The 25,794-nt window shown below is 34.9% G+C and overlaps 2 protein-coding genes across 11 annotated transcripts in view; one reads left to right on the top strand and one right to left on the bottom strand.

Annotated features, from left to right (window-relative positions):
• The window catches only part of LOC124302814 (14 kDa phosphohistidine phosphatase-like), a 131,200-nt gene that overhangs the window by 2,403 nt on the left and 103,003 nt on the right, over positions 1-25,794 (top strand). The window lies entirely within an intron of this gene.
• The window catches only part of LOC124302808 (arrestin homolog), a 94,072-nt gene continuing 75,504 nt past the window's right edge, over positions 7,227-25,794 (bottom strand). For all 5 annotated transcript variants that reach the window (XM_046759364.1, XM_046759363.1, XM_046759365.1 and 2 more), the window contains exons 9-10: positions 10,464-10,745; positions 7,227-9,146 (exon numbers count right to left, since the gene is read on the bottom strand). In XM_046759364.1, coding sequence (XP_046615320.1) covers positions 8,823-9,146; positions 10,464-10,745 — 606 coding nt within the window. In that variant the 3' untranslated portion in view covers positions 7,227-8,822. The remainder of the gene's footprint in view (positions 9,147-10,463; positions 10,746-25,794) is intronic.

Genomic DNA, 25,794 nt, shown 5'->3' with positions numbered 1-25,794 from the left:
TTCAATTTATATTTCAACACTTGCCCCTAAATTGAACTCCACTTACAAGAAGAAATATATATATATATATATTACAAAAAAGTATTATATAAACCTGTATGGGTGATGAAAAAATTTAATTTATTAATTCTTACAGCTTTTGTTATCGCATCAGCTACCATTTCGTTCGTTGGGACAAAATCTAATGTGATAGTTTTTTGAAGTACATGATCTCTGACAAAAGACATTCTTACATTTATGTGTTTAGTTTTACAACTATAATTCGCGTTTTTGATATGATCAATCGCTGGTCGACAATCAGATTTTAAATGGATAGGACTATTTGATATGATGTTTAATTCAATGGTCAATTCTCTCAACCAAATGATTTCTTGGGTTGCGTCTGACATTGCTACAAATTCTGCTACTTCCGACGAAATACTGGTTAAAGTTTTTCTTGTGGAACGCCAGCTGACTGCGCCTCCTTGCATAATAAAAACATAAGCCACGACTGGTCTTGGATCTTGCAGACTTTGATTATAGCTAGCATCGCTATAGCCAAACAAATCCTGATTCCCTGATTTGAAATAATACAGTCTGTATGATGCTGTGCCCTTTAGGTATCTAAAAATTCGTTTGACTAATTCCCAATGCTCTTCGGTATAATTGGAATTAAATTTACTAACAGCACCAATAGCGTATGCAAGGTCAGGCCTTGTCCATTGTAATAAATACATGAGACTACCAACCGCTGATTGATAAGGTATGTTTGCTGGCTTTCGCGTATCCTTTTGTCTTGGTGCAGGAAAATCTGTTGTTTCGATTGGAGTCGACACTGAATTACAATCACTCATGCCGAACTTGTGCAAAAGGGATTCTACATAATGCATTTGATCTAAGCTTATCCAACCGTTTTCTTTATCGCGACTTATATTTACTCCTAGGAATCTCTTCGCTTCACCTAAATTCTTTATGGGATATTTCTTAGATAAATTATCAAAGAGAGTTTTTACGCAATGTATACTATTTGTGAACGTAAGAATGTCGTCGACATAAATAACTGTAATTAAAATGACATTTTCATCGATATAAAAATATACGCATGGATCTTGCCTGGACTGCGTCATATTCATCAATTTTAAATCACCATCTATCCTTTTATTCCATGCTCGGCCACTTTGCTTTAAACCGTAGAGTGCCTTGTTTAATAGATAGAATTTTCCTTCAATACCCTGTTGTTCATAGCCTTCCGGCTGAGTTAAATAAATCTCTTCATCCAACTCACCGTGAAGATATGCAGATTCCACATCGAAATGAAGAATATCCAAACCTTTTCTAGCTGCATAGGCGAACAACACGCGTAAAGTTGTATAGCGCACTACTGGCGAATACGTTTCGCTATAGTCTATTCCTGGAACTTGGTCGAAACCGCGAGCGACGAGTCTCGCTTTACAGAAAGCATTACCTCTTTCATCAACCTTTTTCTTATAGACCCACTTGCAAGTTATTGGTTCTCGATCGATAGGCAAGTCTACAAGTGTCCAAGTATTATTTTTATTTATCGAGCTCATCTCCTTATCCATCGCTTGGATCCAGGAAGATTTTTCAGGACTCTCTATCGCTTCTCGGTATGTTGCAGGAGTGGAATCGATTTGGACCATTTGATAATCATCAAAAGAATTATTACTATCAATTGATTGATTTGTTTCTAAAGTACTATTCGCTGAAAATGGATTTGAACTAGACGTCGACGAAAAATTTGTAACGTAATCTTGCAAATATGCTGGACGTTTTTTATCTCTAGTAGATGTTCTTCTAATCACAGGTTCAGTCGGTTGTTTAGCCTGTTGATTGGCACCCATCTCGTCCACGTTATCGCGATTTTGATTTCGTTCGAGATTCGGTTGATCAATCGTTTCTGACTTTTCTTGAATAGGTAGTAAAGCGATATTTTTAGAATTATTTTGAACATTATCAACAGAGCATTTAGAATTTACAGATTTTTCAACAAATATTACATCCCTACTTACTAAAATTTTTTTGTTTACAATATCCCAAAGTCTAAAACCTCTTTGACTCGGGCAATAACCTATAAATTTACATTCTACAGATTGAGGATCTAATTTTTTCTTTTTCTCCGACGGCACTCGAGCGAACGCTTTGCAACCAAAAATTTTAACGCTTGTTAAGTCCGGAAGTTTACAACTCCAAAGTTCTTCGGGAGTTTTCCATTCAAGTGCCGCGTGAGGGGACCTATTATATAAATAAGCGGCCGTCGCTACGGCATCTTTCCAAAATTTACTTGACAAATTCGCATCTATCAACATGCAACGAGCTTTATCTAGTAACGTACGATTTAGCCTTTCCGCTCGGCCGTTTTGCTGAGGATTACCTGGAATCGTTGTTTGAATATTTATTCCTGCTTTAATACAAATATCCTTAAATTGTTTATTTAAATACTCAGTACCGTTATCTATTCTTAGATTAATAATTTTACTACTCGTTTCATTTTCAACTAAAGATTTAAATTGCAAAAACATATTAGTAGCTTGATCTTTGGATTTAAGGAAATAAATTACTGATTTTCGACTGTAATCATCTATAAAAGTTAAAAAATATTTGTATCCATCATAAGACAAAGTTGGAACTTGGCAGACGTCTGAATGGATTAACTCTAATTTTTTACTGGCTCTATTAAAGCTGGATTTAAAACAATGTCTTGGATGCTTGGCCATTGGGCAAATCTCACAGAAAAAATTTTTATCATTTACTACTTGAATATCTACATAATTACTTAACAATTTTTTCAAAGCATCAACATTTAAATGAGCCATTCTCCGATGCCATAATTCCAAACTTTCCCCTTTACTTTGAACCTTCTTCACTACTGCAGGGCAACTGAAAATAGATTTAGAACTATTTATTTTATCATTCTTGATATCTAAGACATACACACCATTTTTACTTTTATTTCCGACAATAACAATATCTGAACGCTTATTAAAGATCTTACAATCTTTCTCTTTGAAATCAATGTTCCAACCCGATTTTGTCATTACACCTACGGATAATAAATTCGAAGCCAACTCTGGTGAATACAAAACATTCTTTAACTTAATTAATACTCTCTTATTATTATGGTGCGTATACAGATTTACATCGCCCTCTCCGCATACCTTGAGTTTCTGTTTATTCGCTACTATTATTATTTTGATTTTCGAATCACGCATATTCTCGAACATACCTCTATTACTACACATATGCCTCGAAGCAGCTGAGTCTATCATCCATGAGTCGCTACTACATGTGCCCATCGCTATCAGCAACACACTCGCATACTCAATCTCGGCGCTCTCGTACTCGTCTTCTTCATCACCGCCTTGAGCTGCCATGGCACCAGACCCATCTCTCCTGTTGTTACCGCTGTTGTTATTATTTTGACTCCAGTTGCTGCTATTACCACTAACTCGACGACAATTTCTTGCGTAATGTCCAGGACGGTTACATCTATAGCAGATTAATGATGATCTGCCTCTCTGAACGCCTCTTCCACCTCTGTTTGGTTTGTATCCAGCGTTTGCGCGCGAAAAGAATGCCAAGTCATTGTTTTGTTCCGTTGAAAACCACTTAACATCTTGTAAAATCTTTGTCTTCACCAAGTCTGTCGTTAGATCAATCTTGGAACTTTCCAGAGCCATGACCATGGGTTTGTATACTTCGGGAAGACCATTCAACAGAATTGCTCCTATTACTTTGTCCGGGAACTCCAAGCCGATACTCTTCAACTGGTGAGCGGCCGATACAATTGTATCAATATAATTTTCTTCGGACGAACAATTTTCGAGCTTCGTGTCTGTAACCAACTTTATCAGTTGCAGACCCCTGGTCACTCCTGTATCTGCATAGGTTTTCTTTAGAGCCAACCACACATCACGGGCCGTATTCAAATCTCTTACGTGTCCATATACCTGCCGCTCGACCGCAAGGATGATTTTGGCGCGAGTTTTCTTGTCTTTCTGGGGGTCGGTAGGAACTGCCGCTGCATTGTCGGGATTAATAAAATCCCACAAATCTTCGTGGGTCAAGTAAGCTTCCATTGCCACTGCCCAATCATCATAATTTTCGCGGCCTTTCAACTTTTCGATTGTCTGAAGCCCGCTCAACGACGTACTGGCTGCCATATTGGTTTTTCACTTTTGAATAAAGCGTCGATGAGCTAATCACTGACTTTTCGCGTTAAACCTTCGTAACTGGGCCCATAACCTGATATAGGTTGTGGAAGTAAAATGAAAAAGGTACACAGGGTATTTGTTTATACTGCAGTTTATTTTTGATTAAGACCCGGATCTTTACTAATATTACTTTGAATACAAATATTGGCTGTCAAGCAAACGCTGGGTTCAGAGCTAACCCGCAATACGCACTGGGGCGATCTACCTGCCGGTACGCTATTGCTCAGCCTACACACACACATACGTACTATACCTACTCTTACCTATGGACATAAACAGAATATATATATATAACTAATATCGACGTTCAATTTATATTTCAACAGTATATTATAGATGATGCATAATATTATACCAGTGAGAACATCAGTAATGGCGCTGTAAAAAAGTAACAATTATATAATATTTACATGTATCATCAATTATAGGAATGTATTCACCTTCTTTAACAATAACATTATCATCATACTGTTGTTACTATTATTTTTATCATCATTTTTATTATTATTATTATTATTATTACTAACGATGGTAACTAGAATTCTTTCGTGTTTCGCTTTGGATCCGAATATTTTTGATTTCGATAACGAATTTTAGGTTGAACGAGAACCAGTTTGACACGATTTCCTGGTTGACGTTCAAGAGTTGAAGTTTATAACGATAATGATGATAGTAATGACAGTAGCATCGGTATATCATTGATAATAATAATAATAATGACGTTGGTACAATCGTCATATAGTAATGGCATGACATACGGGATCTTTAAAAGTTGAATATCGGTTAAAAGACAGTTGTCCTTTTGAACATCGGTTCAATTCTTTCTTGTTTCTGTTTTTTTGTTCTTTTTATTCTTTCTTCAAATCCATTGGTTCGCTAAAAAGCAGTAAAAGTACGAATTCTTTTAAAATGAAATATATCAATGCTTTGATCGTTGAATTAGTTTTTTTTTTTTCTTTTGTGGATATTTGTTTCATTAATTGGACTGGAAAGTCATTTTAGCTCAAATATCGTAGAAGCTGATATAAGTTCTGATAAGTTTCTGGATTCGCGTAATTTTTTTTTTTTTGCATCATTCGTATTACCAAACAAATCGACTACGTGTATGTATCATTATGTACCATTGGTACAAATTTTAGTGGCAGTAGTATAATGTTTTTTCGCGATATGCATGAATGAAAGATAATTCCAGTAGAAATATACCCGCGGTTTGAAAATATTTTTTGTTTGTGTGTGTGTACATATCGGGAAAATCTCTTGATACTTGAAAATCAATTGCGCATGCGCGAGTTTTATCGACTGTTCGTGCAGGCTGGCCATCCCGAGTTTCGGCTGTCAAGCTGTTTCTGCCGGCGATGTAGTTGATACGATTTTTCGAGGTTAGAATCTCAAATAATCGAGGCAGCGACTCGGAAAGGTTTGGGAAGCGTTTGTTGTCAGGCCGGAAAGTCGATTCTTCAAACAACGGTCGGGATTTAATGCTTACGCTTTTTGAACATTCAAACGTACACATTTTGCGTAAGTTGGCTCGCCTGCATTGCAGACAATCGCTGCGGGAAGATTTGGCCGACCAATGAGATTGAATTATTTGGCGCATGCGCGGTTAATTTTCAAGTTTCAAGAGATTGTCCCGGTATAGAATTATATACCTGACAAATAAATCGACAAGGAAGCAAGATGGGAAGCATAGATAGTGAATCAAATATGTGAATTGATTAAAAAGGAAAGAAAATTGGAAAGTAGAAAGGCAACCATTGAAAACTGAAACGAGAAACTTGAAATATGACGAATAATCGTTGGTTAAATCTTCAATATTTCAATAATCGCGAAAAGAAACGCTCAGGTAATTTTCCTCCCTTTCGCTTCCTTTCTTCGGGCATTTGAATGAAAATAATCGTACCTCTCTGTGTATACTCACAACACTCTAATACCTATGTTAGAAGAAAATTGGGCGCTGATTGGATTTAAAGCTATTCAAATATTGACTTCGCGTTAGAAAATTGAATCAGGTGTGCAGGTATTTATACTGCCGAATTGTATGCCTCTAACAATGAATTTTAAAACGGAGATGAAAGTTTCATTTTCGCCTTAACATATCTCAAGTATATCTAATTTTCGATTATCCAATAATTTTTAATCATTTATCGTGAAGTGATTCGGAATGCTTGCGAGTTTGGTAGAATTGGAAATTGTTTGAAACATACTTTATATAGATACTTTCACTGTAAACCCGAGATAATATAATCGATCTTAGAAGTTTTCAATAAATTTATCCATACTCGCGATGATTTTCCGCGAAATATTTCGATATGCTCAGAACGTAATTCAAGTAACTTTGTTGTTAATGTTATTTGCGCACGCACTAGGGTGTGCCAAAAAAAAAATAAAAAATTTTGTTCCTCTCCAACCCGCATCAAAATTGCGGTAGAGCATCTCAAATAGAATATCTCATCTCATTATGAGCTTTTAATATTGATAATTAGAGGTGCCCATTTTATTTTGTCCGTTTTTCATTTGAACAATACGTAAAGAAAATCGGATAGTTTTTGAATTTTGTTTTCTCATCAACGGCTTGACTTATAAACTATCTAAACACAGAACATTGTAAGAAATAATACGCACTATGAATAATCTGTGTTTAGACAGCTTATAAGTCAAGCCGTTTACGAGAAAAAGAAATTCTAAAATTTTCAGATTTATTTTACGTATTATTTAAATGGAAAATGGAAAAAATAAAATAGTCATATCTAAATATTAGTATTAAGAGCTCATATTAGGCTGAAATATTCTATTTGAGACGCTCTAACGAAATTCTGATAACGAAAAAAAAATTTTTTTTCTGCACACCCTAGTGCACACATACACATGTATGTATATTATAAATTCACGCACGCTCTCACATATGTACATTTTAGATTCTCTCTGGCTTTATCAAAATGTTATTTTATCTTCTTTTCTTTCTACACCAACAGCTACTTATATATTCGCACTTGTTCCTTTTTCGTTTTTTTTTTCTCTATAATTCGCATGTCCATATCAAAATCTATATCGGTTTTACTCGTCGGTTATACATATAGTACATAACATTTTGCGAAAATCGTACGATATACATTGTAATTGATTAAATGAACGTTGTAAAATATTTATGATCACTTACATGTTAGAATAATTCGAGTAAGTTGGAAAAATTTCCATGATCTCAATTTTTTATATCGAGTTCCCGGGTTCAATCATTCCTCGTTCTTTGACGCTAAGTGATTATTTATATTTTCACCTCGGTTCGTCAATTTTTTTTGATAAACGTAGGTAACCGAAGCTCAAAGCTTGCCAAGTTCGCAACTTTTTTCAAAATTCGAAACGCTGATTCTGAGTGTGATAGATGTTTTTTTTTTTGTTCTCTTCGATTTGTAATACGTAGACAAATATTGTGGGATTAGTTAAGGACGAATTGACTTCACCGTCTGAATTAAAAGTTGGGAAAAGAGAGAAAAACAGCTCAAAAAATGTCGAGCCGCGTTATTTCAGCCGACCGTGTAACAGAAATGAACATGAGAAAATTTTCAATAACGGAATTAACTAAGATATCAACAATTTGAAAATGGGTTTAAAATCGGGACGTTAACAATAATTAAACTGGTGTTTTTCATCAGGTTTTAATGTTTTTCGGCTCGTTCTAGTCGCTGATTGGTTCACCACGAATCGTCTTGAAACATTCAAGAAACCTTACGTTATGGTACCAATAGTTATAAAGTGCAAATTCATGATATAACTATCGGCAAAAATTCGTTTCTGGAGATCTCTATGTTGATCAAAGTAAACCAAAAACCATTAAAATCTTTCCAAAAACACGGTCGTTGAACCATTTTGAAGGTTCGGATTATAAAACCCTTTTCCCAATTGTTCATGTCCCAACTTGCATGTTTGAAATTCTATCAGATTTGTTTCTGACGTGTTCGTGTTCACCATCATCAACGCCAATAAACTAGTTGGAGATTTGTCGAACCTTCTATTTCTCCTCCAAAACTTCGACTCAGACATTGGAGCTCATTTATCCTGAATCAGTTACACGAACAGACAAGTTCTGTTTCCAATTCCTTGACAATTTTCTCTCGGTAACTAGGAATGATGTAACTATCGGTAAGATTTCGTCTCTGCAAATCTCTACGGTGATCGAAATAAGCCCAAAACCATTAAAATCGTTCCAAAAACACGGTCGTTGAACCATTTTGAAGGTTCGGATTATAAAACCCTTTCTCCAATTGTTCATGTCTCAACTTGCATGTTTGAAATTCGATCAGATTTGTTTTTGACACATAGCAGGGATGCTTTTCAGACGCCAATAAGTTGGCTGGAGATTTGTCGAATCTTCTTTTCCTCTCCTCCGAACCTTTGACTCAGACGTTGAAGTTGATTTATCAGTGAAGTCCTCTTTCCAATAACTCGACAATTTTCTCCCGGTAACTAGGAAGCTCGTCTGAAGCAGCACCACGCTCTGTGGATGCTGAAACCCTCCTTGCAGCTCTTGTTGTTGGAGTTTTTTACGCTCTTTGAGTAGCTAGTTTTGCTCGTTTGACGGGGCACCCCTTCTTTGTCGCGCACCCCAACCTCGTCTCAGGTCCCCCCGTCCTCATCGCACCTTTCTATAAGGTCAACGTCCTCCATGTTCTCCTTCCTCTTCGGGCTGACGTTCGTCGACCTTGTCTCCTGACCCTTATCGCACTCCTCTCGCGAGCTTTCCGACTTCGGTAGCTGCTGCTTCGTTTCCGATTCGAGGAAGTTCGCGTCCCGCGTCTTCGACGAATCCAACGGCTTCGACGGCTCTCTCAACGGCGACGGAAGGCCCGTCAGGAAGTCGGGATCCGCGTCGTTGTGCATCAGGCTGAACGGCAGCTTCAACGACACTTCTCCACCCATTCCTGACACCAGGAGCTTTACCTGTCGATTATCGAAGTCTCGCTTTAGTTTTATCACTCGGTATTGTTGCTGCGACGTGCGATCGAACTTTACGTTCAACCCTACCCGTTACTTTTGTAACGTGTAATTAAATTTCATTTTGTCACTCATTGTTTTTGTAAAGTTCAATCAAACATTATTTCGCAACCAATTACTTTTGTCATTTCCATATCAATTTTATTTTTTGTCATTCAACGTTTTTGTAAAATGTAACCAATTACTTTTGTAATTTGCAATTCAATTTTCTTTTGTCACTCATTGTTTTTGTAATTTTTAAACTTTGACGTGACAAACTCATTGTTTTTGTAATTTGTAATTCAAATTAATATTTTTAAAGTTTAATCAAACATTATTTCGCAACCAGTTACTTTTGTAATTAGCAATTCAATTTTATTTTGTCACTAATTTCTTTCGTAATCTCCAAACTCGAAGTGACAAACTCGTTGTTTTTGTAATTTGCAATTCAAATTTATTTTTTCACCCATTGTTTTTGTAAAGTGTGATCAAACATTATTTCGCAACCAGTTAAGTTTGTAATTTGCAATTCAATTGAATTTTTTTCACCGATTGTTTTTGTACAGTGTAATCAAACATTATTTCGCAACCGATTACTTTTGTAATTTTGAAATCAATTTTATATTGTCACTCATTGTTTTTGTAATTTTCAAACTCGAAGAGACAAACTCATTGTTTTTGGAATTTACATTTCAAATTTACTTTGTCACTCCTTGTTTTTGTAATGTGAAATTAAACATTACTTTCGAGACCAATTACTTTTTTAATTTGCAAATCAATTTTACATTGTTAATCATTAATTTTGCAATACGCGATCAAGCTTCATTTCTTATTTTGCAGTCTTTCACATCTCCTGAAATTATTACAAATTTTCATTCAATGTGTTTTCAGTTTTCCTTAAATCGTTATAATTTTTATTTTTTTTATCTTTCGAGTTTCCTAAAATCAGTGTAAAATGTTCTGTAATCAATCGTAAAAAAATTCATGAAATATATTCTCAGTACCGTGTGCACGAGAATCGATAAAATCGCGTCAAGTTCAATCGTAATTTTCATCAAACATTTCCCAATTTCACAAAAGTTTCGATTGGAAAGTCTTCGAAAATTGTTTTAAACAATCATAGTCGAAATTCGTCAGTAATTCGATGTAAACTTGAACGAGATCTCTTTCAATCGTTAAAAATAGTCCGCGTAAATCGCTTAAAAACCTTCTACATCTAAATGTATAAAAGTTAAATAAAAGAGTATCGTTCATCTTAAAATTTTCAAATTTTCACCAACTAACCTTCACGTAATAAGACACGTAAATTGCGAAAACGTTTCTGTCCTCCGGACTGTTTCCACTGCTAACAACGGTCGACGCAAGAGTTGCACCAGCTTTCGTGTAGCTGTCTTCTAACGCGATCCAATTTTTCGTCGATCCCTTTATCGGTTTCAGGGAGTAACTCGTGGTCAAAGACGATCCAGGACCGACGGGGCATCCGTCCTGCGACGAGACTAACGCGACGACGTTTTTGAATTTTCCATTGCTGAACATGCAGACGTCGACGTGCTGGACCACGAATACCTGCGAGACAAAAAATCAAAGTGACTTTATACGTCACTGTTGAAATAATTTTTACAAGTTTTATTCGGAAACGAAACACGATATCTCAGATCGGCGTTACAATTTATTTGTTTACGAAAGAGCGTGACGAAAAATGAATTCGCCATTTTTTTAAAAATTTTTCGTCCCAGCGTACGTGAAGCGTGATTTGAAAAATTTCTGAAGAATCTGATTTCGAAAAATAATAAAATCTTGTCATTGAATTTTCAACGTATAATGACGATTATTACGATTTTGTTCACTCAGGTGTCGCTTTGTGAGCTTCTCGCCTTCTTATTTCCCATTTTATATGTACAAAAGCACCGCGCTTTAGGAATAATATTTTACGAGGGATGAAAAATAATTTCAAACGATATTTGAACAACGCTTGAAGCACGCCTCTGGGAATGTGTACATAAGTAAAATTTATTCCCCTATTTTAACGGCTGCGCACAGGATATGATCCTTTATATCTATTACACCAGAGGTCGTACTTGCTTACCTCTGTATAAGTAACCTTATAGATGTATCGGTAAATTTTTGTATAAAATGCAAACTCGTGTAGGCATGCTAAAAAAAAAAAAAAAAAAAAGCTGCGAGACTACTGTGGCCTTGTCGTATTTCTCCATTTTAAAGACGTTATCTTTTATACCCTCTTAAGCATATAATGTATATGTATGTGCCTTACTTTTTTTTTTTTTTTTTCTACATCACCAAAATTTTCCACTCACGGAATTTTTTGTGCGATTTCAGATACTCGTTAGACTACTTTAGTATTATATTTTTTGCTCGAATCAAACGAACTGAAATGAATAAAAATTATCGTTACTGTGTTACGATTTGAACTTATTCATACGTACGTGTTGTTAGAAGTTTTGCAAATACTTTATTTTATTATTTTGATTGTCATGAGACAAAGTCTAGTTTATTATAACGAGGTTGGAAAAATTCGGCATCACTTAACGGAGCAACTATTAAGGAAAATAATAAATTTGCGGACACGCGGCGTGGAAGGTAATTTTAGCCGCGGGCGTTGAGAAGAACCGAAATTAACGTTAAGTAATGTTGTAACGCTGTCGGACCAAACCTGCTGAATATATATATATTAAGGTGGTTCACCCGAAAAAGAAGAAAAAAAATTGTTTTTTAATGCTGCTACCTCATAAATCTGTTGTTTACGATGAAAAACAATTCCCTTGCAAATTTGAGCTCCATCGGATGAGATTTATAGGATCCGATTTCGAGTTTTCGTTTTTACATTGAAATACCTAAAACCAAAAAAAAAATGCTTAAACTGAGTCACCGTCTATTTCGCGTGAAAATAAAAATGGAAATGAAGAATAATATAAACTTTTATTTTCTCCTGAATTTAATACGATTGTTTTTTATTTAAAAATTTTTTCAGTCTCAAGTCACAATAATTCTGTAAAATATCCAAATTTGAATGAAATATTGTTGCCTACGGAAAGGGCCTCTTGATACATTTCACTTTCGTTTATATTTTCACGCGAAATCGACGGTGAGTCAAGGTAAGTATTTTTTGTATCTGTTATTACAACGTAAAAACGAAAACTCGAATGCGCGACCTCTGAGTCTTATCCGATCGAGGTCAAATTTGCAGGGAATTTGTTTTTCATCGTGAAAAAAACAGCTTTATGAGGAAGTAGCAGTGGAAAATTTTTTTTTTTTCATTTTTTTTTTTTTTTTTTTTTTTTGGTCGAACCACCCTAATGCATATACGTCGAACGGAAAGTGGATTGGGAGCGAGGCTGCAGAATATGTACACAAGGGCTAAGTGTAATTAAAGGAAGCGGACGTGACCCGATGAAAAGTCAACAAAAACTAAAAATACAAAAATAAAGAATAAAAAACGGTATCACAAAAGAGGAGCAGAACGAAGGAAGCGACGTTGTGTACCTGAAATTAATTTTATTTTCATTAAATTTCATTTGAATATACGTGACGTCATTCTGCAACGTAATCGATATTATTTCGCGAATTTCTGTATTATATACTGAATATTGGTAATTTGAAATTGCCTTGTAGAAAAATCGTCAGTCTCAGACAAATTCACAGATATTTTTTCTTTTTTTATTCCTCACTTCAACCATCGGTCGTTAATTTTTCTATGGATGCGTTTCACTAATTTAATTTATTATTTTACTCACAATGACGCGTTACGATTAAATTTAACAAGCAAGAAACTATTTTTTCCTTTTTCTTTATTCCTTTTTTCGTTTACCCCTGAAAGCTAAGATTCTATGCAAGTCGTGTTCTAATTATTGAAAATTTTGAAAAACTGCAATACATGTATTGTAAAAATTCAAATTCGTTGTTTCGGTTTAAATTTTATCAAATATTTTTACCAAAATTTCCTTTTTGAAATTAGAATATTGACCAATACTTTGTTTAATATTATTATAATAATTACAATCGCCAGTTACAATAATATTAATAATAATTCAACACATTCAATCGTATCAATAATTATTATTCTTATTACTGAGTAGAAATACTTTTTTGCATCCTCTGTACATTATCGTTGTTATAAATTTTGCTCACATTTGGACGAATTAGTTAAGGTTTTGAATTCCACTGCCATTAACTTACCTTCAGCTCTGTCATGCACCCACGTAATTAATTAACTTTGCACATAACGTGCAGATTCTCTCATATTATACATATATATATATATTTTATACTGCACTAAAATAGCTCAGTGTGTCGTTTGCTCGTTTCAATTTTTCCTACGTACCCGTAATAACAGAGATCACCTTACGCCAGGCAATGTGATATCGTCGTTATTATATACATGTACCTACTATGCAATTTCCGGTATAGATTTATCATCGCAGGTTGCGGGGGCGAGATATTTTTTAATATTTTCTTTCTTTTTTTTTTCACACATCTGTTCCACAGAAACCAGTAATTTTCAAATCAATAATACGAAGGGTATAAATATATACCCGGAGAATCTCTTGAAACTTGAAAATCAACTGCGCATGCGCGAGTTTTATCGGCTGTTCGCGCAGGCTGGCCATCCCGAGTTTCAGCTTCAAACTGTTTCCGGCGACGATGCAGTTGATAGGAATTTTCGAGGTTAGAATCTCAAATAATCGAGGCAGCGACTCGGAAAGGTTTGGGAAGCATTTGTTGTCGGGTCGGAAAGTCGATTTTTCAAAGAACGGTCGGAATTTAACGCTCACGCTCTTTGAAAATTCAAACGTACGGGCTATTCCGCGTCAACCGGATCAGTCATCTCTCAGATATTTTTTTAATTTGGCATGTGGATTGTGTAGGGGGAGTTAGATTTTTGTGCCAAAGCGCGGATCTCATAATGCAAAATTCAATTTTTTATTAACAATAACAAATTAGACTCCCATTTTTTTCAAAAATTCATAACTTTGGCAAAAAATTAGATACAATATATTTTTTTTTTTCAAATTACGCGGAAAGCTCCATAGAATTCAAAAAAAAATACGAAATGGTAAAAAAAAGTTGTTATCAATTGTTTATTTAACAATTAATTTTTCAAAGATTTTTAAAACAGTGACTGACACGATCAAAAAATTTTTTTAAAATTCTGACATGTTCCTTGAACTGTACTACAACCTGTGAATTAATTCCAGAGGGGTGTTTTTCTTCGTTTTTGAGTAAAAAATCATTAAAGGTGTCGATGCGCGTGAAATTGCGGCGCGCCGAGTCTCTACGTAACGGCGGGCGGCCGGTTGCCGTCCACCGCTACCCCGCGGTGGCGTCGCAGCGCTATTTTAGAGTCATTTTCACGATGTAGGACATGATTGAAGAATCTGAAAAAAATACTGTACCTTCACAAGGCTTGCTCAAAGCGATAAGTGAAGTTTCAGGAATGTGTTTTTCACCGTTTTTTTATTACAGAGATTCAAAATAACGGTTACACACCATGAGAGTGCACATAAATGATAATAATTACATAACTTGCTACTTATTTTAAAATAAAAACACATTCTTGAAACTTCACTTATCGCTTTGAGCAGGCCTTGTGAAGGTACAGTATTTTTTTCAGATTTTTCAATCATGTCCTACATCGTGAAAATGACTCTAAAATAGCGCTGCGACGCCACCGCGGGGTAGCGGTGGACGGCAACCGGCCGCCCGCCATTACGTAGAGACTCAGCGCGCCGCAATTTCATGCGCATCGACACCTTTAATGATTTTTTACTCGAAAACGAAGAAAAACACCCCTCTGGAATTAATTCACAGGTTGTAGTACAGTTCAAGAAACATGTCAGAATTTTAAAAAAATTTTTTGATCGTGTCAGTCACTGTTTTAAAAATCTTTGAAAAATTAATTGTTAAATAAACAATTGATAACAACTTTTTTTTACCATTTCGTATTTTTTTTTGAATTCTATGGAGCTTTCCGCGTAATTTGAAAAAAAAAAATATATTGTATCTAATTTTTTGCCAAAGTTATGAATTTTTGAAAAAAATGGGAGTCTAATTTGTTATTGTTAATAAAAAATTGAATTTTGCATTATGAGATCCGCGCTTTGGCACAAAAATCTAACTCCCCCTACACAATCCACATGCCAAATTAAAAAAATATCTGAGAGATGACTGATCCGGTTGACGCGGAATAGCCCGTACACATTTTGCGTAGGTTGGCCCGCCTGCATCGCAGACAAGAATACCGCCGCGGAAAGATTTGGCCGACCAATGAGATTTAATTATTTGGCGCATGCGCGGTTAATTTTCAAGTTTCAAGAGATTCTCCCGGTATGTTTAATAATAGCTCGATGCATATCCATGTATTATATTTATGTACCTGTACGCATTTCATTCGATATATAAAATGAAAGGAATTCTTGTTTCGTGGGTAAAATTTATCGGAAATTAACCGTATCACGTATTTAATAACGTACACGTAGTTTCATGAAAACAACTCATCGATTATATCAACAATATTATATACGATTTGACCCTGTTTTATTTATCTTCTGGACTTTCGTTTACCCTATAAAATTCTCTTATGCCTGGCCTGCAGCCATAAAATAGAATGAAGGATGAACGGACGTTTAATAATTATTGCAGACATGTGCTGAAATAAGTAAATAAACTTACATGCATGTATAATTTTGTATGATTTGATTTTTCCCTCGTCATGCCAGAAATATGAATATGAATAAGCCAATGAGAATTGGCGATGATTCGCGAAATCTTATAAGCTCTCTCTGCATATAAATTAAAAAAATTCGTATATACATACATTCATGCCGATAGTCGTTACGGTATTTAAAATCCATTCGACGTTCCGTATTTATCACATCATTTTTCTGCCTTATGACTTGTCTTTTTTTATTTTTAAATTCTATATGCAATCGATTTTTATCGACCGGAAGGTATTCAATTTATTTACCCTACTTACGTATACATAAATTAATGGCTTGAAAAATGTTATAATTCAATTGTTATATACACTTGTCTGGATAGAAAAATAGAAAAAGTACGTTTTACTTTAAGATCGCTCGTTTTAAATAGAATTTAAAAAAAAAAGATGATACACGAATTGAAAAGAAACATATTCGTCAGATAATTATTCGTCATTCAATAATAATACAGGATTCGTCAACGATTATAATATATTTATTCAAATCTTCGATATCAAGCTGTCTTTTTTTTTTCTTTTTTTTCTGTAAAAAATATTATCTACCAGAAACTTTAGCCTTCGTGCATAGATGTACTTTCTGATGAAGAAATTTGTTTCGAAAAAAAAAAAGACTTACAAAAAAAAAAAAAAAAAAAACATGGCACCTACAGCCTTTTATAATTACCCTGTTTAATTATCTCTGTACGTATAATGGAGAAGCGATTGACAAAGTTTCTATATTTAGGTGATTAGGCCTTCAGCCATGCCTTTACGGACGGTTAATTTCTCGTCTGATCAGGGCTTGCATAATCTGTATTTCGAATTTCATGGGCAATTTACGAGGATCTAGATTCCACCGAAACTCTGCGCAACTTTAACGAGTATCATGCCCGCAATACAAACGCTCTACGAGCATTGATTCGCGATTCGAGTCACCATAATTTATCAAAAGGACTTTTTGAGGAAAACACGAATTTTCGATGCGTTATTTCAAATAATATGTCTGGACACACTAGGCTGGTCCTTAAAAAGGTTAATTTTTTATTTCGACTGTCTAAGTCTCCAAATGGGTTAAAAATTATTCAAAAATAATTACCTGATTTTTTCCGACTTTTATCTCAACTCTAACCCGGACGCCTGAAGGTTGATTTCCACATTTTCAATCCTTTTCAAGGGATCGGTAAATCTACTTTACGGATTACGATGAAATTTGATATCCGGGGGTTTTTTGCCTCGCTCATTACGAACCTGGACTCGAAATTTTCAAATTCAAAATGGTGGATCTAAAACAGCAACGCCGAATGAATTTTGGGATGTTTGTCCGCCGTATTGGAGTTTCTCGAGTCGTGTATTACCAATCTGGACTCAAAATTAAAAATGGCGGATCCAATATGGCTGACAAATATTCCACAAGTCACTTGATATTGCTGTATTGGACCCACTATTTTTAATTTTGAAATTTCGAGCACAGATTCGTTATCACCGATCCAAGAAACCCCTTTCTGTCAAATGTCTAAATCCGTATGGTAGATTCAGTGTTCCCTTGAAAAGGGTTAAATGGGGAAATCTACCCTCAGGCAACGCGGGTTAGATTTAAGATAAAAATCTGAAAAAATTGAGGAATTATTTTCGAATCATTTGTAACCGATTCGGGGGGGGGGGGGGGGGGTGAATCGGCCGGAATTCGAAAATGACCTTTTGTAAGGATAATTAATTAAAACCGGGTAAATATCAATTCTTTTGTAAAGCTTTCTTACGAGTTCAAATTTCACGGAAATGACAAAATCACAAAGTTTGAAGAAAAAAACTTTCAGATAAAAAGCGGTTCAACTCTGTCAAGTGAAGAGTTTTTACAAGGAATTTGAATAGGTGCGGGTATATGTATATATATATATATATATACATGTATGTAAAATGTACGGCTATATATTATCCATAACAAAGAAGCTGTTCCGAAACTCTTTGGTTGTTGAAAATCGATGAATACCTCGCGCCTCGGTTTTTGCCCGCCACAGGCGAGATATTCCGAGTTCAATCGCAAATTCATGACCCCAATAGCCACTCTCAATGTATAACATAGATTTCAGGCCTACATTGTATGTACGTATTATACAATATCCGGGGAAGCGAGGATAACTGATACGAAGCTACTTTGAGCTTTTGTCACGGACTTCTCAAACATCAAGTCGAATAATATTCCACTCGTTGCGTATGCAAAATGTTGTATATTTATTGCACGTATAAACGTATAACAATTATTGTCTAACTTGTTTGAGACGATCATAAAAAAAAAAAAAAAAAAAAAAAACGCGAGTGTAGATCGAGAGTGATTTTACAAACCACCAGTCAAAACGTGTGGAAAAATCAAAGCTGTATCGATATTAATCAAAAATTTTTAGTAACAATCCAAGATTTTCGAATAGCAACAACAACAACGTATATAATATTCGCGGAAAAACAATGGAATGATTTTTCATCGTACAAAGTATAGAAATTGTTTCTCATTTCTTTCTGGGAATTTAGTCAAAGAATTGATTTGGTAACGGTAGAGATTTTTTTGAATCCCCTTCCTGATGTCACATTTTTTGGCTGATCGTCCTGATTGTAACAATTTCTCAAAAAACTTGTACCGGGACAATCTCTTGAAACTTGAAAATAAACCGCGCATGCGCGAGTTTTATCGGCTGTTCGCGCAGGCTGGCCATCCCGAGTTTTCAGCTTCAAACTGTTTCTGGCGACGATGTAGTTGATGCGAATTTTCGAGGTTAGAATCTCAAATAATCGAGGCAGCGACTCGGAAAGGTTTGGGAAGCATTTGTTGTCGGGTCGGAAAGTCGATTCTTCAAAGAACGGTCGGAATTTAACGCTCACGCTCTTTGAAACTTCAAACGTACACATTTTGCGTAGGTTGGCCCGCCTGCGTCGCGGACAAGAATATCGCCGCGGGAAGATTTCGTCGACCAATGAGATTGAATTATTCGGCGCATGCGCGGTTGATTTTCAAGTTTCAAGAGATGGTCCCGGTATATGATACTTCATGCCCTGGTAGTCTATCCGTTTGGTGAAAAATAAAAAAAGATCGAGAGATTTTTTTTTTTTTTCCAAATAATCTGCCGTACTCGTTTCGTTACCGGTTTAATTTGGTTTATGCATGCAGTTTATGGATTTGACGATGGTGAATTTCTGGCGAAACACTCCATTCCCTAACAAGGGTTGTACGTTTTACATCCGTGAAAAGGCACTTGAGGGATTCTCCCCTTCGCCATCTTCTTTCCCCCTTCGTCCTACTTCCTCGCGGTTTCAGGACTCTCGTATATCTCACTTAGGACGACACTGCCAGAGCCGCGCGCCTCCCGACTCTATTCTGGCGGATTTTCGGGGCACGCGGGAGAGGGAGGGAGAGGGAAAAAGGCGGGGGTGACAGGCGAGCAATTATTCATACTCAAGTTTCCGCTTTCGCCCGTTGATGCGTGTTTCCTACTTTAATATAATCGACGCTTGGGGTTTTTTATTTCGGCACACGTTGGTTTATCGAAAATCGATAGCGTTTTGTTAATTTTAACAGATTAATCATATTTCAAAATAATCGTGCATCGATTATTTGTTAAACAATTATATTCTTAAAATATGGATATTCCTATTTCAAAGTACTGATATTTTAAACAATAGCTTGGAGGATCGATGCTTCGTTTCAAACATTTAAAATATTCATCAAAGTCCGGTTATAGATTCGTTCGACTTTATTCTGTTAGGATAGGTTCGTATTTTTTTTTTTTTATTTCGTTCAAAATACCGTTTACTGTGAATTCACTCGGACACTGTTTTTTTTTTTTTTTAATTCTTCTCTATCGCGTCGGCATCGTTGTATGTTTAATTTTTACAAGATTGAATCATGTGGAAATTTGTGTTATCAGCTATTGGAAAAAGAAAAACCGTTCCGCCGACTTTGCAGAAAGTTGATTAAATGTTTTGTTTTGAATATCTGTCAAATCCATTTTTATACTCGGCATACACAAATAAATTGTTTATCTGCAAATAGCTTTAACCTATAACAATAAAACCAATAACAATAATAATAGTTGTAGCGTAAGTGTTATTTGAAATTACTCAAAGCCTTAGTCAAATCGACTTACGGTTTGTGTAATTAATTTCACTGGATTGAAAATGGATATTTTCCTTGATCGTTGCAGGTAAATTTTAACGTATTATTCTCCTTATTGTATTCATATGTCCGCGTTAATTGTGAACGTTGAGATGTATAAAAATCGTGTATCGGGCGTTAATAATTTCAGAACACTTTTCCAACCGATTACAAGAACAACGCTTTTCAATCTCTGCATCGTCAGAGGAAAATCAATCTCGTTGTTTGAGGATGTTAAATTTTCCAGTCGCTGCGCTGTACACACATTACACACACATCGTCATGTAACACATGCCACGTCAATTCGCCAGTCATATTGCCTCCTGAATTTTTACGAAGGCAGCTAAGGCTAAATAAATATATAATAAGACTGGTTCAAAAAAATCGACCAATCTTCCTTTTTCAAAAAAAAAAAAGATGCCTGTCAAAAGCGGAGTTCTTAATATTAATAGTTAGAGGTCGCTCATCGCGGATTTCTATTTTCGATTTGAATAGCGTAGGTCATTATTTTTTTTTTTTATTTTATTTAGAATTTTTTAACTCAGAAACCAATTTTAATGCAATTAAAAATTATTATTTTTTTTTCAACACATGGAATGGAAAATTTCAAACTACAATGTTTGAAAAGGAATTTACCGCTAAAAGTAGAATTGATTTCAGTTAGGTTATTTATCGTTGAAAGTAGACCTTTGCAAATAAAAAATTGTCAACCAACTTTCTTCCTCATAGAAAATCACAAAGTATAGAATTTCTAAGAAAAATTCGACGACATTCAGTAACAAGTCTTAACGTTTTGATGTAAGCTAAAAAAAATATACATACATTCGACTTTACTGTAAATTGAACTTTGAGTCAATTTATCAAAAAAATGATAAGAGACACTTTTTGCAGTGTTCTATTTTTTATAAAAATATGTATGAGTAACTCGGATTTTTTTATTGATTTGGGAGCTACAAAAATCTAATAAAAAAAAAAAATAAAACATTCCTGTTCTATTTAAATGGAAAAAAAGTAAAATCCGCGATGAGCGACCTCTAAATATTAATATTAAGAGCTCCGCTTTTGACAGGCGTGATTTCTTTTCTTTTTTTTTTTTTTTTGAAAAAGAAAAAAATAATAAACTTTGTGAACCAGTCTAATATATATTATTGCGACGAAATCTTCAACTTATATATATACATACCTATATATTTATGCATGTACCTACAGGGTAAGCAACTAATATTTCACAAACGCAGGTTATATCAGTGAAATTGAATGTTATCGATTACCGTTCATGCAGTCGGGCTAATGGAACGTCAGAAGTTGAACGTTTCATCAAGATTTCTCCGACGATTTCTCACCTCCGTAACGATATATTTTCTATCTCTCTCTCTCTCTCTCTCCCTCCCTCTCCGAGTCGATTGGGGGGAGGATATGAATGAATAATTGATTGATCGATCCATCCATTGACCGGTGGAAGTACGATGTGAAAAAATATGCACACGTCTTATGCATAATGTAGTGAATTATTACAATAACGATTTGAATATTATTGTTTGAATTGCGGGAACATTCTTTTTTTATTTTTTTTTGTTTTTTACAAACAACTGTTCAATGTGATTGCAGTTGTTAGTACTAGATCTTCTGATTATTATTGCAACGTTCGAATCTGTTCTTATTTGTAGATTATATATTCGTTACGATCAATAAGGTTTAAACGTAAATTTATCAACTTACAGGAACTTCAAATTATCCAAATATCTGCTAGAAAATTTATGTTTAGTACCAGTGACCTTAACTTAAAAAATAATAGCAACGAATAACTAGATATTCCGGATAGAGCTTGAGTAAAAAAAAAAAAATAAAAAAATAATAAACTAAACAAACTCATTTTCATTTTGTTACTAAAACTATTGCAACCACAGCTTAAAATTTTTCTACGCATATAACGGAATGTTTAGCGGGTGATATTTTTTTATCTTGTGCAAATGACATACGTAAAAAGTTTCTGTAATTATGGTCTATTGAGTTTTACAAAAACAAAATAAGCAAAACAAAAAACAAACGAACATATCCTCGCGTCAATGATGCTATGCATATCAACTTTGTTAATTAAATTAGTCCCGCAAACGAAAAGACGGACCAAAATATGACGTGAAACGAAGAAGAAAGAAGAAAAACGACGAAAAAAAAAAGAAAAGAAAATAATGAAACGAATAAAAAAAATATCGCGGGGATTACTTCTGACGTTGATTCTGCTCCCTTCTCTGATCGTTCACCCGAAACGAACACCTTTATAAATATTTGACGTTTTCAGAATGGATTGTACGCCGATGGATTAGTCCAAAAACAACGTGGAAAAAGAAGCAGACTAATAGAAATAAATTTGTCAAGCTCGCACTGCTTGTCGTGTCTCCAACGCGTCTCGCGAACTGATGTGTTTGACTTTTTTTTTTTTTTATCTTGTATTCCGTATATTATCACTCGGCGGCCTGTCGGTAGTTTACATATGGCGAATTCCATGCGAACCAAACCAAAGTTTCACCCTCTCATCGTTATCGATTTCGTTGGAATGTTTTTGCTGTGATTTTACCAAATCTGAAACAGTATCCTGAATATTTTCAGACCGGTTGATTATTTATAAATATTGAGAGTGATTTTGAAAAGTAGGTTATTCAAAATTCTCAATAACTGTATTTTCCTTTCCAAACATTTTCAAAACCTCACCTCAAATAGGCTGATATTTTTTTCTATTACTTTTTTTTTTTTTTGTAGCACCTTTAATTTTTTCGATCAACTAAAAATATCGTTTAAACGGTCTGTAAATCCCCGAAAAATTTTCAAAACTTCTGTACTTCACTTGGAACATTTCTAGACCGGTTTAATCGTGACGTGGATGAAAAAAAAGGTTGCATCAGATGAAAAAAATGAACACAAGTCGCTTCATAATTGAACCGGTCTAGAAACGTTCAAACAAATGTGAAAAATAAAAGTTTTTGCAAGATTTCTCGGGAATTTTCACACTGTTGAAATTATTTTACCATTACGGTTCAGACAGCACAAAAATTGAATGTACTGCAAAAAATGGAAAAAAATCAGGCCATAATATCTGGTCTGGAAAATGGAATTTAAAAAAAAAGTTACTTATCAAAATCACATGAAATATTTATAAATAATTGAGCTGTTGAATAAAAAATCCGAAACAATTCAAAACACCGTTTCAGATGTGGGATTGACGATTGCAATCAGAATTTAAAAAAAATGTGAAAAAACAAAAAATCTGAAATTTCGAGGGTCAGACGTTGGTCGGATTTGCATAGAATTCCCCATATATTTCATCGACACAAAAGCTGCGACGACACAGCCGGGCGTCGAGGGGCTGCAAGCTCGGTGCAAGCGCGCGGAGCGAACGATCGTTCGATATTCTGGGTCAGCAATGTCGTGTCAAGGTCGAAGGAAGGACTTCACGTAGCCTGCTGCAGAAGCTCCGGGCGAAAAAGCTTCTTTCTCTATCTTTTAGTCCGTTGAAAAGCGTCCCGGATAACACCGCGCGAGCTTTATACGAAGCCTTTTTATCACCCCGTTAAACTTCACGCCTTTGTCTTTTTTTTTTTTTTTTTTGGTTTTTTTTTTCGCCACTTTTTCTCCGCCGATCGTTATACGTTTTTTACAACAACGAAAAAACTTTTATATCCACGTGTGAATTCAATCGCCGACAGTTTTTGTTCACGGTAGTTTACGTCGATATTTATATCCAATAATACGGATTTATTGATCTTGTAATAATTAACGGAAACCGATGAATAAAAATTAATCCAGTTTTTAACGAAGCTTAACCATTTGAGAATTTCACCTGATTTTTCGTATTTCGCGAGTTTTTCATTTTTCAATTTTCACAGGAAGATCCGCAGACTAAATTTTTTCATTATATCCTCAAATCTGTACCTCGGTGAATAGATACTGAGCTTTGTGCAATATAAATGAAAAATACATTTATTACAGCGTTGAGCTTATTTTATCAGTGTTTTTCTTTTTTCTCTTTTTGTTTTTCTTCTTTTTTTTTGTTTTTTTTTTTTTGCACATCCGCTAATTAGTTTCTGATTATTCGGCAGGCTTAGGATAAGTGTTTTCGATTTGTTTGTTCGTTTTGATCAGTTAAATCAGTTAAATGTTTAAACTTTGTTTAAACTCATCGCCTGAATTTATTTGCCAAATTAATGTGAGCCTACAGGAAACTGGATCACCGATTGTTTATGTTTAAATTTGCTCAAAATTTTATTGTAGGTGAAATTTATCGGAAGTGTGTCAAGAAAAATTTTGCCAAATATTGCCTCATAGTCTTTGAATGATTGATAAAATTAAATCGTGAATTCTGTTGAAAAATGCACAGTAAAAAATAGAATCAATAAAAAATCATCCAGAAATCTTCGTGCAAACGGGAAAAAAAATTGTTACAAATATTCTTTACCTCAACACGGGAATTAACCAAGTGGACAAAATAAAATAAACTCTTTCGCAACAAATAATAAAAGTGGAGTGAAAATGTCGGTTTCACACCCTTCGTTACACTTTTTTTCGTTATCCCAAAATGCGAGCTTTCAAAACAAAAACGAGAAAACTTGTGCAATAATTAAAAAAAAAAAAACAAAAACAAAAACAAACAAAAAACAGAAGAAAGACAGAAATAAATGAATAAAAAAAGTGAGAAGGAAAAACTGGGCTGAACGTTATAAACTCATTTACAAGTTAATTAGCTCCTTGCATCTAAGAAACTCGCGGTGAGTCTCAATTCCGCTCAAAGCTGTTTTTTCCCTGCTTCTTCGTCCAAGTCTCGTGATATTTATCTTCACGTAATTTACGTCCCGGGTGTCTTAAGCCTGGTTTCTCGGATAGCTCGTTGTTGTTATTATTATTATTATTATTATTACTACTACCACCCAACAAATGTTTACAAGGTAAACAAAGCAGCCAAGGCTGCTGCACAATACTTGGCAGGGCTTGTTTAATTCAATTAATTAATTTAAACATCCGGTCGTCGCTCGATATGCGTTAATTAATTATATTACTTCCAAAATTTGTTTCAACCGTAAATGATGTTTGATTGTTAATTAAAACCGGAGGATATTCAAGTTGATTCCGCACAGCGTTTTTTAATTTCCACTGCATGCCGATTCGTTTTCTTACAAATATTTAACGCGATATTTATTAAACAAGCTTAACGCTGCGTTTTTTAGATTGTATATTTAAACGACTCGTCGAATAGCTGGCGAATGGAAAAGGAAAATCCAGGCAATTCGTACGTGCCGTTTAAGGGATCGTCTCAGTGTGAAATTTTCAAAAAATTGTTTTTTTTTTTTTTGCATTATCGTATAGTATACACTGTTCTAAACATTCTCTCAAATTTTTAAATCGAAATTCAAATTATTACGGTCGCTACAGCGTTTCTTGTAGAAAGGGAACGGGTTTTCTACCTGCGCAAGTACTAAGGTGCTTAGGTTCTATAACCTTGCAGAATAAACTGTCCAAGCATTTCAGTTAGTTTTTGACATCCACCATGGATAGACGTACGAGAGAAACCCCCAAGAAAAAAATCAAGACCTGGCATCGCCGATTGATCGTAAGTAAACGATTTATATAAACTTTTCCAACTTCAATCTTTAAACGCGTTTTTCTCAGAATGGTGTTTTTCAAAACGGTTTCCACTCTCAAAGGAAGAGTTTTAAAGATATCTAGTTACAATTTCGGGAGAACATTTTAAACGTCATTCTTTATCGCGCTAT

The sequence above is a fragment of the Neodiprion virginianus genome, chromosome 4, assembly GCF_021901495.1.
Source record: "Neodiprion virginianus isolate iyNeoVirg1 chromosome 4, iyNeoVirg1.1, whole genome shotgun sequence".
NCBI classification, from domain to species: Eukaryota; Metazoa; Arthropoda; class Insecta; order Hymenoptera; family Diprionidae; genus Neodiprion; species Neodiprion virginianus.
This window is presented reverse-complemented; position numbering and strand designations above follow the sequence as displayed.